Genomic DNA, 15,416 nt, shown 5'->3' on the forward strand with positions numbered 1-15,416 from the left:
ACGTCTTTTCATCTTTTGACTTTGGCCAGTGACCAGCAATCTGTATCACCATGATTCCTGACCAGACGGTATGCCGTCAAACCCTCGACTACATAATGTCAGCCTTACAGTTCAATTCAGCTCAAGAGACCACACTGACGTATCTTTCAGTTTTTAACATAAAAATCTGTAAAGGCTTAAAAGAATGGCAACTGATTTGCGCAATTACCTCAAATGCGAATCTGTGTGCTTGCAGGGTGTGTTTTGCAATTTTTGCATAATTAAACATTGCTATGCCAAAGTGCTTGATGTGATGTGTCTTCTTTATACCAGTACAGGTTGCCACCTGCCAGGAGCAGGCTTCAGACAAACTACACCTACATGCGGGGAATGGCCACTATAGGTGTAAATGCACTAAAAATCACCCTGTATGCAGTTCAAAAGCACACCCTGCAGCCTGGATACTTTTGACCAAACCTGCATTTCAGTTACAAGCAACGATAGGTGTAAACAACCCCTGTTTGGCGGTTGAAGTGCAGTATCTTCCGTTAACCACACGGGCGCTAACAAATGACTTACGAGATGACATCTTTTCCCGGTGTGACTCCTGCGATCACGGGGCTTTCGCAGCCGATGAACATCATGGCTACGAATCCCGCCGTCATGGCGAGCTCGACGAATGCGGAGTAGCCGGCCACGATGCGTGGCCGTGGCCGGAATCGGTGCAACACAACGCCGGAGATTAAGAAGCCGACCATTGTAGTCGCCACCTTGGCCACCCCTGTATCGAGGGAGTGCAAAGAGACACTGGAGGTCGATTTCAAAGTATACTTTTATCTCCGACGTAGTTATATCGTAAAGAGTAATGTTGACGCACTGCAGCGCAGTATGCTTCATAGATGTTCACAAAAACATCTCAAGCTACGTAGGACATGTATAAGAAATTATTACTTTGTTAGCGGTACCAGTGGCACTTGTCGAAAATGTCGGCGTTTTCTGTGTTAAGCATTGATCAGTGAAGCCTCCACCTCACAGGAGCACCAGACACCTCACCCCCTACATAGGGGGCTGCCCATCTACGCACTGGCACCCTCGACCCTCCTTTGTCCTCCAGAAACGCCATTCACCACCCATCCACTCAACTCTGCCCTCCAGAGGTGCCGCCCACTACCAACCAAACTACCTACGCCCTCTGCAAGGCTTCCACTAGAAGTCCATGCAGGAACAGAACAATTAATGACGGCGAAACCAAGTTCAAAGACGCAGTAGAACAGCCAGCTATACCCTTCAGAAGTGCCACACACTGCCACCTCCCCACCCGCCTAGCTAGGGGCTGCCCACCCTATGGAAGGGCCACCTACCTGCCCAGCATCACTCCCCACAAAAAATCTGTCACGTGTGAAGCTTCCTTATCTTAGAGCAAAAACATATAAGTAATCACAGAGGGTAAACCCAACTACTATTGCTGGTTTGTTGGATCAGGTTTCATGATCGTCCTGTCAGTTTTTTTTAGCCAACAATAAGACATGTCTTCCTGATGTCTGTCTGCACAGCATTTCTAGCAAACTTAAGTAACCCGCAGAAGTTTTCGGAACATGTAAACTGTAGAAGAGCTGAATTTCTTCGCTGCTGGAATGCACGGCTTGACATTGAGGGATGCGCTGTGCAGGTCAAGTACAGATGTGCGGAGCACACCCTTCCATTCCTGGCTACATGCTTGAGCTGTCAAAAAGGTCGTGAATTATTTTTTTCTGACAAAATTCTGTTGGTGCCGATACACTGTATCTGCACACGAACACCTAATTTGAGTGCGGATAACAGAGGCTACTCTATGTCGTCATCTACTTCAAAACGGTGGCAACCAGTCCTTTTCGGTGTGGACGGCACGCTTTGAATTAGAGTCAGGAAAGGTTTTAAAATCAGTTTTCTTCGCCATAAGTGATTTTTGTTTTGTATTGTGTCCAGACAAACGTCGCATAACCAGAAAAAGCAAGAGAATCAATTTCTTTTGCTGGAAATAATACTTGAATAGAATTGTATGCAATAGCATCCCTGAAAGCCCATATGTCAATACGGACGCTAAACCCCACAATTTATCGAAAACGCCCTGCAAGATGTCTTGCAACCCAAAATTGACAGAGCATTAAACCAGATGTGGGACAGCTACTAAACACCTTTCTATGTCTTGAAAGAGTTGACACGATGGTTTGTAGATGACCCATAGCTGCTTTTAAGGCCTAGATAGTTGCTATAGAGACATTTTGTGTTTCTTATAAAGATATATATGCTATATGGGTAATAGCTGTGTTCAGTGGGACATACTTTCGAAGGTGAGCACACATTGCAAGAATCGTTGTGGTAAGTTTAGTCTATATGATGGCAAACATGTTTGCCAGCATATAGACTTTCTTAGAAGCTTTACTATCACGATAAGTGATGTTTAGCGTACCTGCCTATCGATTTTTTTTTCATTTTCTGTCTACCGCTGCTTAGAGAAGGTGTTGCTTACCTGTGTAGTAGTTTGCCTTGGACGCCGACTGCCTGAATTGGAACTCGACGTACTTGTTGAACGATGTGCCATAGCCGGCTGTGGCAAGCAGGATGAAGGTCAGGCCAATTGAGTGCAACATGAAGATCGGGTTGCCTGCCAGCCGCTTTAGAATCACCATTATGTCTGCGTTGGAGGAATGGGCAGCTTGTAAGTGCAAAGGACGCATTTTATAGCACATAATTTTTCATGATATGGTGAGGTTCAGCTGAGTGGCAAGTGCACATGCACCACATGGCGGTCGGGCATACGAATTTGGCACCTTTGGTGAATGGATCAGTGCAGTGCGTTGCAAAACTCTTTGAAACATGCTGAAACATCGTAACATTGCTGAACATTGTGATGTCAAAACATTGCAGTATTACTGAATTGTCACATTGTAAGAAAAGTGCACTCTGGCTTTTCTTGAGGTATGGAGTTTGTATGTATGGCAACTGTTTGCTGCTGCAAGATGTATTCGGTGGGTATTTATAATAATAATAATAATAATAATAATAATAATAATAATAATAATAATAATAATAATAGTAGTAGTAGTAGTAGTAATGGGGGTGATAATAATGTTAATAATGTTTATTGCCAACAGAGGATGCAAATACAAACTAGTGTGGGCCAATTAAATCCTATAAGGTCATGTGCGACCAGGCCCGGCAGTGCCAAAAATTTCCTGAGACTTTGGCTTACAATATAATAGTAACAATAGCAACAATACTACCACTACTACTAATACCAAAGCTTTAGTTATTCACATCACGTGTGAAAAGGAGTCGAGGAAAAAGCTACATGGAGCTTGACGACCCTTCAAATAACAAGCAGGGTTTGAATGCTATACATGTCTTGCAGATTGTGAGGGATATTATGGAGCGTGCAACTTTGATTGATTGAATCCTTTATTCAGCATCCCATATCCTATGAGAAGCTGTTGCAACGTGTGCATTTCGCACTCTAGAGGCAGAAAGCACTTAATCAGCAACCAAAGAGTCTAAAGCTTTCTTTTAAGTCCTGGCTAATGTTAACTGCATGAATGGGAACTACACATTCTCTATCCACATTAAGACCGCCAGTACAAACGAAATATCGCCACGCTGCACTGGCTCACAGTTTTCTCAACAGATGGGACCTACAGTTCCTTGTACTGGGAGTTCTCTCCCAGTATGTGGGCGAATGACACGCGGTATTGCCGCTTTCTCGTTTCCTGTGATGACATAATTAACATTGACATAAGGCGTTATTGTGACCTTTAGCCTTGATAGATTTCCCTGGAGTCCTCCTTAGCTTTCAGTGCACCTCGCATGTCAACTGGCGGCTGCGAACGGGCCCTGTTTTCATGTTGCTATTCATATTCGCATTTGTTCTTTGACCGCAAAAATCGCCCCATCACAACTTTTTCTCACACTTTCTTCCGTATCTTTGGTCCGTTGGGTCAAGGAGAAAACTGTATAATATACTGCCTTATGTGGAGCTCAGGGTAGGATTCGGAATGCGGGCTTAATAAAAGATTCATTCATTCATTCGGTCGGTTGGTCGGACTGTAAAATCTAGTTTTTTTTTCTTATAATGGGAAGTTGTCAGTGACTTAATTGTGCCAAATAGACGGCAGTAGTGCATCACCTCTTGGAGCGACGCAGAAAAAAAAAAAAACTTGATCCTTGAGAGGGATTTGAACCACCGTTGACACAAACAGCGCCAGCGTTTACCGATGCCTCCTCATAACAGGTGCATGCGGACCCGCCCTCACCATCTAAAAAAGAATTGGCTGCGGTTTAGCTCTGGTTTACCCTAGTTGAATTGCGAAAGCTTCGTTTCCTCGGCACGTCGTGTACATAAACGTTGGTCTATGCAGCGTCTCATTCCGACGTTCTCGAGAACTCAAACCGGTCTCTTCCGCAGTTGAAGAGTCACTCCGGGACGTGGCACGACTTCTTCTAGCCGCATCTTCATTACGACGCTTCTCGAGTCGTGCGGCGCGTTCTTCTGCCGTCTCTTGAGCGCGTTGTCTCTTCCTCGCTTCGTTGTTTCGTTGTTGCCCCTCTTTCGCGCTCTCCATAACGACTAGAATCCACTGAGGCGAAGCGCATATATATATATATATATATATATATATATATATATATATATATATATATATATATATATATATATATATATATATATATATAAACACTCCGCGAGGCGACATGTCCTCTCCCTCTACCCCAGCGGAGCACATCTGGTGGAGCGAGCGGCGACGGAAGCGGTGTCGACGGCGGCGCCATCTGTTGGAGCGCGGCTGCGGCATTGCTAGGCAACAAAACGGCATACGGCTGAAGTGCGACCACGCGAAGACCGAGCTGGCTGCCTGGCTGGCGTAGTGTTGCTTTCGCAACAAAACACACACAAAATCTGTGCGTCGGTCGAGAAGACTACAAGGAAAGAGTGAAAACGAATTATTTCTAAAGACTTGACCTCATTTTCGAAAATTATTGCCTGTGCGTTAAAAATAAAACAAGGATGCTGCATGCGCAGGAGTTACTCGTTCTTTAACGTGAGCTCTTCACTCACCAGGTGCCTTCAGATAGTCGAAACTAGGGTGCCTCGATGGCCAGGGCGAGCGGGCATCAAGACACCCTAGTTGAAACCAAAACTAACTTTAGTTTTCTGCTGCTGCATGGAAGCGAAATGGGGAGCGGCGACAGACCCAACCGGCCTAGCGCAAACGTGATAGACATCATGACCAAACCGAGCACCAGCGTCAGCTTCTCGCTGAATTATTTGCGTCAAGCTGCAAGTTTAACTGTCGCAGTTTCTTTTTTTCTAGGCGTCTCAACGTCATGTGTAAAAAGTCTTACCTCTGACCATGCCAATGCTGAATCCGTGCTTTCCCGACCCTTCGTGTCCGTCCTCGCCTTTGGCGTCCTTCTGGGACTGGAGCGCGGAGAGCTTCTTCCGCTGGTTCACCTGGTAGTTCTTGCCGGCGGGCAGGATGCGTGGGAACAGCATCATGGGCAGGGCGATGATGCTCAGTCCAATGCCGAAAAAAATGTATCCCACCCACCAGGCGCCCACCCAACGCGGGTCGCCGGGTGTGATGCCTGGGTCGCCTGAAGAGAGAAATAGGCCCGTGTGTGCACCCACTCTCGTAAGTTTATAGAACGCGATTTTGGCATAGAAATCGGTTTTCTTAGTAATTTGCACGCTTAGTATTAGGCTGCATGTATTTATTTCAGGCTGCGTTGAAAGGTGCGCAGAAATGCAGTTTTATTAATGCGCTCGTAATAAAGCCCCTAATCTCAGATTTTGCCGATTATTGTCTGTACGAAGCCTCTGGAAGGTGGCTCATCGGGTTGTGGACAAACTGCCAGCAGGCTTTATGTCGAACCGTGTGCGAAACACTCATTGGCCGCGTGTGGGTTTCGAACCCGCGGCGGCACTAACAGACCAGCTTCGCTGGCCTCTGCATTGGTTTACTACGTCATCGTCACAGCCGAACGTTCCGCGTTGTTGTTGCTGACCTTTGATGTAGTGGCACATACGTCCACAGTGGGGGACTGGCCAGGGTGCCTTGCATTCAAACAGGAGTGGCATATGGACGCAGTTGAGCTAGACATGGGTGAAGTTTTGTATGAAAGAAAATTTTGAAAATTGTAACTATATATAACAAAGGAATCTCCACGACGCAATAATGTAAATATGAAGATAATTGCGCACTGGTTTTAGGACATATCGTCAGGCGCTTGCCCCGAAGGAGAGAAGAACCGTAACAGCGTCTTTGGTTGCCAGCCGCCTCTCGAGCTGTGCTTTGGATGTCGCTGTCTCCATCAGTTTCTATTCATGTGCAATCGCTATCGCACCGATATCTCATTGCCCTCTTAAACCGAGACTCGAACCAAAAGCGAAGTGTGAGCGTGCGAGCGCGCGTAATTCGCTTTTGTTCTAACACGCTAAATCGTTCGTTATTTTTATTTTTCTTTTTTTTTGCAAATATATTGCTTTCCTTATATTTGGACTTACCGTAGGCGGACGCACGGGACACATTTTCGGATAAAGCCCTCTTTTTCACCCCGAGCTGATTTCATCAAAATGGACTTAATTTCTACCTGAAAACCCACTTTAAATAAGGAATATTGTCAGGCACCACTCGGGGACTAGTGAATACTTTTTACGTAATCTAGAACGATATATATGGTCTTTTAATGGTTAATGTCTTTAAGCCTTGTTTATCGCATATTCTCGTAGTGACTTCTCCAGAGCATAAATTTATGAAGTACCTTTCCGAGGTCAGCTGCCAGAGCACATGTTCTGACCTCGCATCGTGTTGGTATCATTACATCAATTTGATATTTTAACTAATGAATATATTTGATTTCTTGTATCTTTTCATTTTCCGAACTTGTGTTAGACAATGCCCCAAACATGCCAGAGCCTCAGCTGAGGCTAGCAATATGTTATAAGTTACACAAAAAATGAGTGGAGTCAGAACAATGCTTGATGTATACTTACGGAAAGGATCTTCGTAAAAGCGCAAGCATGCCCCAGCGGTCACGAATCCCAGTACAGGACCTAGGAGCCTGAAAGCAATCCCCATGCCTGCATAAGAAAAAAAAATTGTTCTGGGTTTATTTCATTCACCTCATTTGTATGAACTTTTTCTGAAGCTGCACTAAAAAGGGAGTGAAAAAATCAACAAACCTGAACTGCAAAAGGAATCAGTGTAAGAAAGTCTCACCTCCCCCAAGAGCCCTCCCTGGGAGTTGCCCATCTGCCCCTGAATGGTACAGTGCATGCGGGAAGCTTCCAAGGTCAGGTAGCCCGACGCTGCTTATAGTCTGCAACTCCCCCGTGCATATCATTTTTGTTCTGCGTCGCAGAACTGACAATACATGCAAACAAGCGAACAGATCAGTTCTCTTAGTTCGCACTACGGTCGCAACTACACAAAGTTCTTCGACTGTGACGTCACCCAATTCGAGTATTTTGACAGGCACACTCGAATTGGCTTTTGTTGCGACAGTTACGCATACATATTAGATCTGCCGCAAGTCTTCTACACCCTGAACCAAGCATGGGTGAAATGAAACCAAACTGCACCTCTTAGTCACCGGGACTCCACGGGGAAAACCTACTAACTGTGAAGTACTTGTGGCTACTAACTGTGGCTCAATATCGCTTTGAATATAGTCTCTAAAGCAGTATAGACATCAAATTTTTGCTTGCGTGTTTTCTTCTTTCGAATGACGCATTACACGTTAGTATACGCAGATCATCCCGTGGTATTCGTCTACGACTGCTAAATAATCTATAATTGAATTTGTTTTTGATGTTGTTTTGTTTGCGGCTTCACCAGCCGAACGATGGGTGTGACGTGTAGTTGGTGTTTAGGTCACGTAAGCCATGAAAGCAGCGGCTATACAATTGCTTATACATCGTTTTTTGTCATTCCAAATCTTGAAGCAGGCTGGCGTAAGCGTTGTAGTGAATTAAAACTACGTATTAGCGATTATATTTCAGTTTTTTTAGTGCCTCACTTGACCTAAGCACCAACTACACGTCACATCCATCGTTCGGTTGGTGAAACAGAAACAGCACGATATAAGACAGTCATTTATAAACTATTTATCGGTCGTAGGCGAATACCATGGGGTGAACCGCGTATTCTAATGTCTAACGTGTCACTTGAAAGAAGAAAGCATGCGACTGAAATTACGTGCTATGGTCCTTCAAGGAAGTAGTGGTTGCTCTTTGAAGGACTAGTAATAGTTGCGGAATCGTAATTACTCCCTGAAGTGGCAACTCTGTACCTATTTTAGCCCATTTTGGCTTGGAGTGATGCATTATTCTGAACCTGGGCGCATTCGCGCAGGTGCGCAACACTCACTAAAGTAGAGGGGCGAGTTCTTCTTGCGGATGTTGTCGTCCATGTAGCTGCTGCCTATGATGAAGAAGGTAGATCCACCGAAGCCGTTCAGGGAGTTGGCCACGAAGAAGAGCGCGAACGGCAGGTAGTTGTCCGTGAGCGAGGAGCCACCGCAGTTGTGATGGCCAGTTGCCGCCGAGTTGCACAGCAGGCTGTCCGGACTCTTTCGTCGGGCACCCAGAGCGTGCGCGGAGTTGGCTGCGGGACAGACTCTCGGCGTAAGACGGCGGAATTTCTTTCGAACATCAGACCAGATGGGATTAAATTAGACTATCGCTGAGCTAAGCAGCGGAAATACTTTTACAAGTGCTAGTTTTAAAAGAAAATGGCAGGACGGTTGCCGCAGTGTAACCAGAGATTCAGCGACAGCTGTTAAGCTACAGTCGAACCTCGTTCTTCCACGGTAACCGCCTTCCGCACGGTTCTCGTCGTAACCGCAATCCTTTTACGCTTCCCTACGCTGTCGCCATGCCCTTCTCCTTCAAAAGTAACCCTCCTACTCCTTCCATGGTAACCGCCCTCCGATTGTCTGCGGCGGTAACCACCCGTCGATTACGCATTACTCCGCTTACTCCATAGCCTCCTCCTTCCATGGTAACCACCCTCCGAGTGTTTCCAATGGAAACGCACGCACCGGTTACCCCGATAACTACGACATACTACAACTACTACGACGACTACGCGAAACGCAAGAACGGGCGCTTGACACTTGTCCCTGTAAAACGACACCTAACCGAATAGACGGAACGTGTCTCCATTTTTTCTTCGTAATTTTACAGCGAGCCCGTTTTTGGGTTGCGCCTCGTAGTAGTAATACGTCCTAGTTGTCGGCGTAAACTGTGGGTTCATTGCCATGTGTGGACCACTCAGAGGGTGATTAGACTGTAAGGAGGAAGAGGGTTACCGTGCAAGAAGGAGTGTATGGCGAGAGCGTAGGAAGGTGTAACCGGAGTGCGCTTACCACGAAAACCGTCCGGAAGATGGTTACCATGGAAGAAAGGTGCGGCGAAAGCGTACGAACGCACAACTGGAGGGTGGTTACCACAGGAACCATTCGGAATAGCTGTTGCCGTGAAAGGGGGAGGGTGTGGCGAGAGTGGTGGAATCCTCAACTGGAGAATGGTTACCGTAGAAGAAAGAGGATATGGCGAGAGCGGAAGAAAGCGAAGCCGTTGGTTGCTTGCCACTGTACACACCGGGAGGGTAGTTGCCCGGAATGAGGAGGAGGGTTACCGCTGACGTTGAAGGGGTGCCGAGAGCGGAGGAATCCCAAATCGGAGGATTGTTATCGTGGATGGAGGAGAGTATGGCCAGAGCATAAAATGCAACTGGATGGTGGTTACAGCAGGAATTGTCCGGAAGGTGGTTACCCTTGAAGGCAGAGAAGGAAGGAAAAGGGCATGGCGAGAGTTTAGGAATGGGTAACCGGAAGGTGGCTACCCTGGAAGGAGGAGGGAGACTATGCTGAGAACAGAGGAATGTGGCACGGTCCATCTTGGCAGCCTCAGCGAAATGCGCCGCCCGAGGAGTGGAGGGGAGAGCTAGTAAGTACAGAAGCGAGTATGCGTGAAAGCTACAGAAAAGCGCTATATAAGTGCATATATATGAAGTCGCTCTCATATTCGCTGCCGCAACATATCATAAATACAAATACCCTAACAGCTCTCGCCGAATCTCGCGTTACACCTTGCTAACCGTCCTGTCAATTTTTCCCCGTCATTTTGAGACTGCTGAGGTTCATGTCACTGCGGTCTTTGGTTCGGCCTGCTATCTCATTTTACTGCTCAGTTATTTGCTTGCAGGCGATACTCAACAGCTCAAAGTAATTTAACTAAATCTGCCTGTCTCTATCTGACAAAGCACCTACACACATACGAGAGGGCAGCTCACTGAGTATGTGCAGTCCCGGGCCGTACACCATGTATGGCACGATGCTGATGAAGCAGCTGACGCCAACAAGGAGCGCGCCGATGGCCAGGAGCTTGGGCCTGCTGATGCGGTTTGCGTAGTAGCCGGCCAGCAGGTTGATGATGATGGGGCTCAGGTTGTCCGCGATCAGGATGATGCCCGTCGTCTGGCTGGACATGGCGAACCGCCGCTCGATGGTCGACAGCGTGCCCACGAAGTACGTCTTGTACGCGCCCTGCGAGGGGTAGCAGCCGCCGCCGTCGTCAGGCACAGGTAAGTGATACGCGCTCCAAGAGGGAAGGAGGCGCAGTTAGAGGAAGCTATACTCCGTTTCATACATCGGGTGCAACGCTGTGAAAGGTACGGAAGTAGTCCGAACGGGAAAATAAAGGGAGGCGTGTTACTCCGCGCTTGTTCTGTGGCCGAGTGGTCTAAAGCACGAGAAAGCGACAGCGTTTGTCAGCAATAACAGTGAATTTGACCAAGATCATGACAAATGTGTCATGTGGTAAGCCTACAGGCAAAGTATTTCCTATGTTTCGCTCACCACAAACAACGCACTACATTTTGGTCGCGGATGCAAACTGTGCAAACAAGACCGCTAGCTTTGGCAGTGTTGCACATGATGTTTGAAACGGAGTTAGGTTTGGTTTGGTTTAGTTGATTGGATTTAACGTCCCAAATCGACTCAGGCTATGAGAGACGCCGTAGTGGAGGGCTCCGGGAAATTTCGACCACCTGGGGTTCTTTAAGGGGCACTGACATGACACAATACCCGGTCCTCTAGCATTTCGCCTCCATCGAAATGTGACTGCCGCGGGCAAGATCGAACTCGCATCTTCTGGGTCAGCAGTTTAGCACCATAACCTCTGAGCCACCGCGGCGGCTACAAAGCTAAAAATGTTGATTTCGTGCTGGGAATTAAGTCGGTGCTGCCGTTAGGACGAAGGACTTCACTATTGACTTATCACGACTGAGAGAAGAGGTAAATGAAAGACATGTTAAGAACAAAAGAGATTCTAATTAGATACCTTGCACTGGAAGCGAAGAAAACCTGATATAAAACTTGACATCTTGCGTTTTTGCGATATTGGTGAGACATGATGCAATGTACGCTTCCTTTTTGCTATGTGGCATCGGCTGTGAAAACTGGCTGTTCTCTGAACGCCTTCGCTGAGGCAGATATATCCTATCATGTCGGTGACAGCGCGAAGACGGGTAGAGAGAAAAAACAACACTGTTACCAACATGATCGGGAGCCAACAAGCCCAACTCACCACTCTTATGAAGATAGATCCTAGCCACATTCTTTTGATTAAGTAGAACGACAGTAAGGGCTTCGTAGGTTCGCTGAAAGAATCTGCCAGGTAATTTCTGAGAAGCCCGTTACTAATTTTTAAAGTAGAGACACAAAGTTTTTGCTTGCATGTTTTCTTCTTTTGAATAAAGCGTTAGGCATCAGTATGGATGAATTACCCGGTGATATTTCCCTGCGACCGCTAAATAATTCATAATTGAATTTCTCCTTGATGCTGTTTCGGTTTCTGCTTCACCAACCGAGCGATGGCTGTGGCGCGTAACGAGTGTTTAGGTCACGTGAAAAATGCCAAAAAGAAAAACTGCATTATAATCGCTGATACGTAGTTTTAATTCACTACACCGCTCAGGTCAGCCTGCTTAAAGAGTCCTTTCTTCTTTCACTCCCTCCTTTACCCTTCCCTTACGGCGCGGTTCAGGAGTCCAACGATATATGAGACAGATACTGCGCCATTTCATTTCCCCCCCAAAAACCAATTTAAAAGAGTCCGAATGACATCAATTGGTGTATCAGCGGTAATAATGCCGTCTTTTTCATGCCTCGCGTGACCTATGTGCACCTTATATGTCACAGCCATCGTTCGGTTGACGAAACCGAAACCGAGATAGCATGACAAAAAAAATTTAATTGTAAATTATGTAGCAGTCGTATGCGAATATCACGTGGTGATACATGTATTCTGAAGTATTGTGCATCATTATAAAGAAACAATGAAACTAAAATGAGTTGTCTATAGTCCATTAAAAACCGGATTTTTGAGATATGAGTACGGCTTCTGCTGCATAGTGATACCAGAGTACTGAGGGACACTGGTAATACTATTGGCGGCGGACATGGGAAATCAGCATATAGTGCTGATGGTTAACTAAGTTCTGATAATTAAATTTTAGAACTATTACAGTTAGGCGCATTGTCGCAATCAGAGATTTGTAGCCGGCCTTTAGTAATAGCCATATCACTTTTAAACTTTCGAAAACGCGTTCACCCTCGGCGCTGTGGCTCAACATATTCCGGTCATCTTTCGAAAAGCCCGTGCTCAAGCCAACGCCCCCCCCCCCCCCCCCCCCCGCCGACGTCACTTCGGGAACCATGTGTCACGTGACATATCTGCCCGGCCTCGGCTGGAGCAGGAAGCAGTGATCAGGAAGGACCACGCTTCGTTCAATTCTATTTTTGAAAGAGGTTTCAAGGCAGCGATCGATGAATGCTTTGTTCTTTATTTTCAATAACGTCTCATTCATACGAGGGTAGGTCAAAAGGTAACGCATAACCCTTTCTAGCGCGGTAATGGTAAGCACTAGAGAAATAATAGTTTTTTAGGTAGGGGCATTGGTCTTTTATGCCCTAAGCTATACATAATTTTTGATTCAAGTTGCTTCACGTAAGCCACCACGGATGATCAACGTGACTCCCTACTACGCCAAAGTGCAGCGATCGAATTCCACTACAAGTCCATCGATAACTCAGCAAAATCAATTCGCTGTAAGCTGTTGCTACTCTATGAAGACAACACAGTGAGTCTAAGTAATCTACTTTGATGGCCTCAGATTTTTCGGCAAGGTGATTGCAATATTCACGTCCTGCCACGTTCAGGTAGAAGGTCAAGCATTACAACCGATGACAATGCACCAGTCATTCATGAACCATGCAATTCAAAATGACAGATGCATCACCACGATACAGATCATGGAACAAATAGTATGGAAAAAACACCCCTCTTAACGCTAATGGAACGACTGGGATGCAGAAAAATTTCTGCTCGCTGGGTTACAAGGCTCTTGCAAGGGAGATGATGCTAATCAGGAGAAACGTGTTCGATGATATTCTGCAAGGTTTCTTTGGGAATTGTCCACAATGGCTTCATGAAGCCATTCATTCATGAAGCAGTATCGAATTTTTATCTGTTTGGACCATTGTAAACTCAACTGCATGGAAAACAAGTTCGAGTTCACAACGAGTTCATTGAGTGTGTACAAAAGCGGTGTGATGACAAACCTCAAGTGTTTTACGAACTTGAATTCGCGTCATGGAAACAAAGATGGCTGCAGTGCAGGGATTCAAATGGATCAAATGTTCAGTCGCATTTTCAAATTACCAGCGCTCCACTGCTTCTGCCTACAAGGTTTCATTTCCCTAGTGCTTACCATTACTGAACTGTAGTGGATTGTGCGCTGCTTTTTGACCGACCTTTGTATATTTGCGCGCGTAAAGAAAACAAGTTGGTTTTCCATATAGTACACTGACCGATAATTGACTACTTTCACAGCGTTTTTTCACGCGGCGAAGACACCACAAGGAAAACCAGTTTGAACCACGCACTGCTTCGTCCACTCGATTCCTGCAGGCCGCTTGTTCCTTGTTTCATCCTGTACAGTTGTCATTTCAGTCAAATTTCGTGAAGCAAGATTAGGACGAGACTGTAGCAGAACCACAACCCTGAGATTAATACAAAATTCACGTGGCCACATTTGAGGTTGTGTGCTTGTGTGCGTACCTGGAGGATGCCCATGAGGCAGTAGACAATTAAGAACATCCTAGGATTGGCAAACCGCTGCAGGAACCGCGGGTAGTAGCTTCCCAGTCCCGCACATGTACTCGCGCTGCTCCGCGCATGCGCCGTTTGCCATGGCGTCTGGCTTCGCCTTCGCGTCGGTCCGCTCCTGTTCCCCGCTTGCCTGCTCGACGGTCCATACCTGTTTCTGGGTGGCTGCAGGGAGGCAACAAGCAAGTAAAGCAGATTATCAGCAATACTTTTGCATCCTTTCAAGAGCCTTGAAAATCAATCAATCAATCAATCAATCAATCAATCAATCAATCAATCAATCATCAACCGACCAACCAACCAACCAACCAACCAATTAATTAATTATTAATCAATCAATCAATCACTCAATCAATCAGCTTTATTTTGTTAGGTAAGGGTAGGGCAGTCACAAAAGGCTGCTTTAAGTGGGAGACTGACGCGGCAACTACCCGTATACGTGTTACAAGAGAGCATGTCACATCCAAAAAGACGTAAAAAAATGAAAATTGGTTTTTGGGGAAAGGAAATATCGCAGTATCTGTCTCACATATCGGCGGACACCTGAACCGCGCCGTAAAGGAAGGGATAAAGGGATGAGGACCAAACCTAAGGCCGATCCCACTAACGTCCTGTCTAGGAAAGCTAGCCTAACACGTCATCCTGAATAGACTACCGGAATACGTAGAAGAAAAGGAGTACTTCCCTTACAATATGATCGGCTATAGGCCGGGTCTCTCAGCGCAAGACGCTATGCTACGAATCAAGAAAAGTCTGCTGGATCGCCCCACACGAGACACAAAGGTGCTACTGGGACTCGACGTGGAGCAAGCTTTTGACAACATCCAACATCAAGCCATTCGCAAAGCCATATCTGACCACAAGCACGGAACACGCTCCTACCACTACGTCAAGGCGTTTCTGGAGGATCGAACGGCCACTCTCCGGATAGACGAGCACTTCTCGGAGAGCTTTGATCTGGGCGATAAGGGAACACCACAAGGCTCAGTACTTTCACCATTCTTATTTAACTTGGCGATGACAAAACTCTCTCGCGCACTGGGTGAAATTGCCGATGTGGAGCACACCATATACGCAGACGATGTCACCATCTGGAGCACCGGTGGCAGCGACGTGGAATTGGCAGCTCGCATGCAAGAAGCATGCATCTCGGTTACCGAGGCCCATCTCACCTCAATGGGACATCGCTGCCCTTCTAGAAAATCTGAGCTGCTCATCTACCACCCTG

General features: G+C 46.4%; 1 protein-coding gene across 1 annotated transcript in view; it reads right to left on the reverse strand.

Annotated features, from left to right (window-relative positions):
- The window catches only part of LOC144098963 (solute carrier organic anion transporter family member 74D-like), a 30,581-nt gene that overhangs the window by 7,822 nt on the left and 7,343 nt on the right, over positions 1-15,416 (reverse strand). Inside the window, exons 2-8 of the mRNA XM_077631950.1 lie at positions 14,141-14,353; positions 10,311-10,563; positions 8,382-8,618; positions 7,007-7,093; positions 5,356-5,607; positions 2,489-2,653; positions 559-760 (exon numbers count right to left, since the gene is read on the reverse strand). Of these exons, the coding sequence (XP_077488076.1) occupies positions 559-760; positions 2,489-2,653; positions 5,356-5,607; positions 7,007-7,093; positions 8,382-8,618; positions 10,311-10,563; positions 14,141-14,353 (1,409 nt within the window). The remainder of the gene's footprint in view (positions 1-558; positions 761-2,488; positions 2,654-5,355; positions 5,608-7,006; positions 7,094-8,381; positions 8,619-10,310; positions 10,564-14,140; positions 14,354-15,416) is intronic.

This window comes from Amblyomma americanum, chromosome 7 (assembly GCF_052857255.1).
Source record: "Amblyomma americanum isolate KBUSLIRL-KWMA chromosome 7, ASM5285725v1, whole genome shotgun sequence".
NCBI lineage: Eukaryota > Metazoa > Arthropoda > Arachnida > Ixodida > Ixodidae > Amblyomma > Amblyomma americanum.